Below are 2,245 nucleotides of genomic sequence, written 5' to 3'. Positions count from 1 at the left end.
GGGGGGGGGAGCTGAGTCCAGGAATTGTTAAATTATTTCATTTATTGTGAATAATCTGTGATTAAATCCCGGATTATAAATTATTTTAGCTTTGTTTCTTTAGCTGATGTGAGCTTTTAGCTGTTGGACTGAAGCAACTTTGAGCAGGGGGGGGGGGGGGGTAGTTTGTTGGTCTGATTCAGGGAGTGAGAGCAGGTTCTGAGCTCCACCATGTGAGCTTTGTGTCTGAGCGGAACAAAGTTCTGTTGGGTCTGAGCTGCACCTTCAGGGATTTAATGTCTTCATAAATTCAACTGGTCTTTTCATCCAGTTTCACCTGATTGTTGCTTTTTATGAAGCGGAACCTGCAGGAGTTGCTGCTGGGGGGAGGGGCCCTGACCCCCCCCACCTCTGATCCGAACCTGCCCCCTGCAGCAGAACCGGGCCGGTCCCGAGCTGCTGCAGATAAATGAGAGGAGCTGCTGCAGGAGGAGCTCAGAGCGCGAGCTGCAGCTCACACACACACACCTGAACACACACCTGGACACACACCTGGACACACACCTGGACACACACCTGGACACACACCTGGACGCGCAGCTGGACCCAGGACTGGTTCTGGGTCAGAATGTGAACCATCTTGTTCTGGTGGACATTTAGAACCCTCTCAGGTTCGGTTCCGAACCAGACCCTCTGCTCCCATCAGGACCTGCAGGATGGATCAGACCCTGGAGGTTCTGCTCGCTCCCAGGTCGGTTCTGGTGGTCTCCGCGGTCCTGCTGCTGGTGTCCATATGGTTCTGGCAGCGCAGGTCCGGTCCAGGTCTGCCCGGACCCTTCTCGTGGCCCCTGATCGGGAACGCGGCGCAGCTCGGACACGCGCCGCACCTGTTCTTCGCGCGCATGGTCCAGAAGTACGGGGACGTGTTCCAGATCCGGCTGGGCAGCCGGACCGTGGTGGTTCTGAACGGGACCGCCATCAGGCAGGCCCTCATCAAGCAGGGTCTGGACTTCGCGGGCCGGCCGGACTTCACGTCCTTCCGGTTCGTGGCGGACGGGGACAGCTTGGCCTTCGGGACCGTGACGGACAGGTGGAAGACGCACCGGCGCGTGGCCCAGTCCACGGTCCGGATGTTCTCCACGGGGAACCCGCGGACCAAGAGAACCTTCGAGCAGCACGTGCTGTGCGAGTTCAGGGAGCTGCTGCGGCTGTTCGTGGACTGGACCCGGCGGGACCGGTTCTTCCAGCCCATGACCCCCCTGGTGGTCTCCACGGCCAACGTGATGAGCGCGGTCTGCTTCGGGAACCGGTACTCGTACCAGGACCAGGAGTTCCGGGATGTGGTGGGTCGGAACGACAAGTTCACGCAGACCGTGGGGGCGGGCAGCATCGTGGACGTGATGCCCTGGCTCCAGTACTTCCCGAACCCCATCAGGACCATCTTTGAGGACTTCAAGAGGCTGAACCGGGACTTCAACCTGTTCATCAGGGACAAGGTCCTGGAGCACAGGAAGACCCTGGAGTCCAGCACCATCAAGGACATGACGGACGCCTTCATCGTGGCTCTGGACCAGATCCGGGACCAGACGGGTCTCCCGGCGGCCAAGGACTACGTGTCTCCGGCCATCGGGGACATTTTCGGGGCGAGTCAGGACACCCTGTCCACGGCCCTGCAGTGGCTCATCCTCATCCTGGTCCGGTAAGACGCTTACTGTCTGTTCTGGGTCAAAACCTGCGTTTAGATGGGTCAGAACCAGGTTCTAGACTGGGTCAGAACCTGGTTTAGGTGAATGAATGCATGTCGCCCGCCGCTGCTCGGACGGAGCAGCTGGATGACTCTCAGCTACCACTCCAGGTTCTAGCTTCAGTGTCTGAGGTCAGCTGGCTGCGGCGGCCATCTTAAATGTAACCAAATAAAAAACATGATCTCCCGCCTTCGTCTCTTTGAGGCGCTTTGATAAAGTTTTAAAGGAAACATTTATTTTTAACTCAGGCGTAAAACAGCTGATTAAAATATAAATGTTAAAATGTTGATCAGATTCTGTAGAACTGGGTCAAATGTTTGAACATTATAAATTCTGTGGAGGTGAGTGCGTGTGTGCGTGCGTGTGTGCGCGCGCGTGTGTCAGCAGCACAAAGAGGTGAAACTTCACACCTGCAGCTACATGAATCCCATCAGCTGCTGCTGCAGAATTATTTTACATCACTTTCATTTTTCTGAACATCTAAATATTTGGAGCAACCAATCAGCAGAATGGGGGGGGTT

The 2,245-nt window shown here is 56.0% G+C and overlaps 2 protein-coding genes across 2 annotated transcripts in view; both read left to right on the top strand.

Moving 5' to 3' along the window:
• Positions 1-2,245, top strand: part of LOC119421085 — a gene marked incomplete at its 3' end in the record, with an annotated part of 641,076 nt that overhangs the window by 240,738 nt on the left and 398,093 nt on the right.
• Positions 679-2,245, top strand: part of LOC119410756 (cytochrome P450 1B1) — a 4,058-nt gene continuing 2,491 nt past the window's right edge. The window contains exon 1 of the mRNA XM_037677667.1: positions 679-1,678. Coding sequence (XP_037533595.1) covers positions 696-1,678 — 983 coding nt within the window. The 5' untranslated portion in view covers positions 679-695. The remainder of the gene's footprint in view (positions 1,679-2,245) is intronic.

This window comes from Nematolebias whitei, chromosome 1 (genome assembly GCF_014905685.2).
Source record: "Nematolebias whitei isolate Nwh7 chromosome 1, NemWhi1, whole genome shotgun sequence".
Taxonomy (NCBI): Eukaryota; Metazoa; Chordata; class Actinopteri; order Cyprinodontiformes; family Rivulidae; genus Nematolebias; species Nematolebias whitei.
This window is presented reverse-complemented; position numbering and strand designations above follow the sequence as displayed.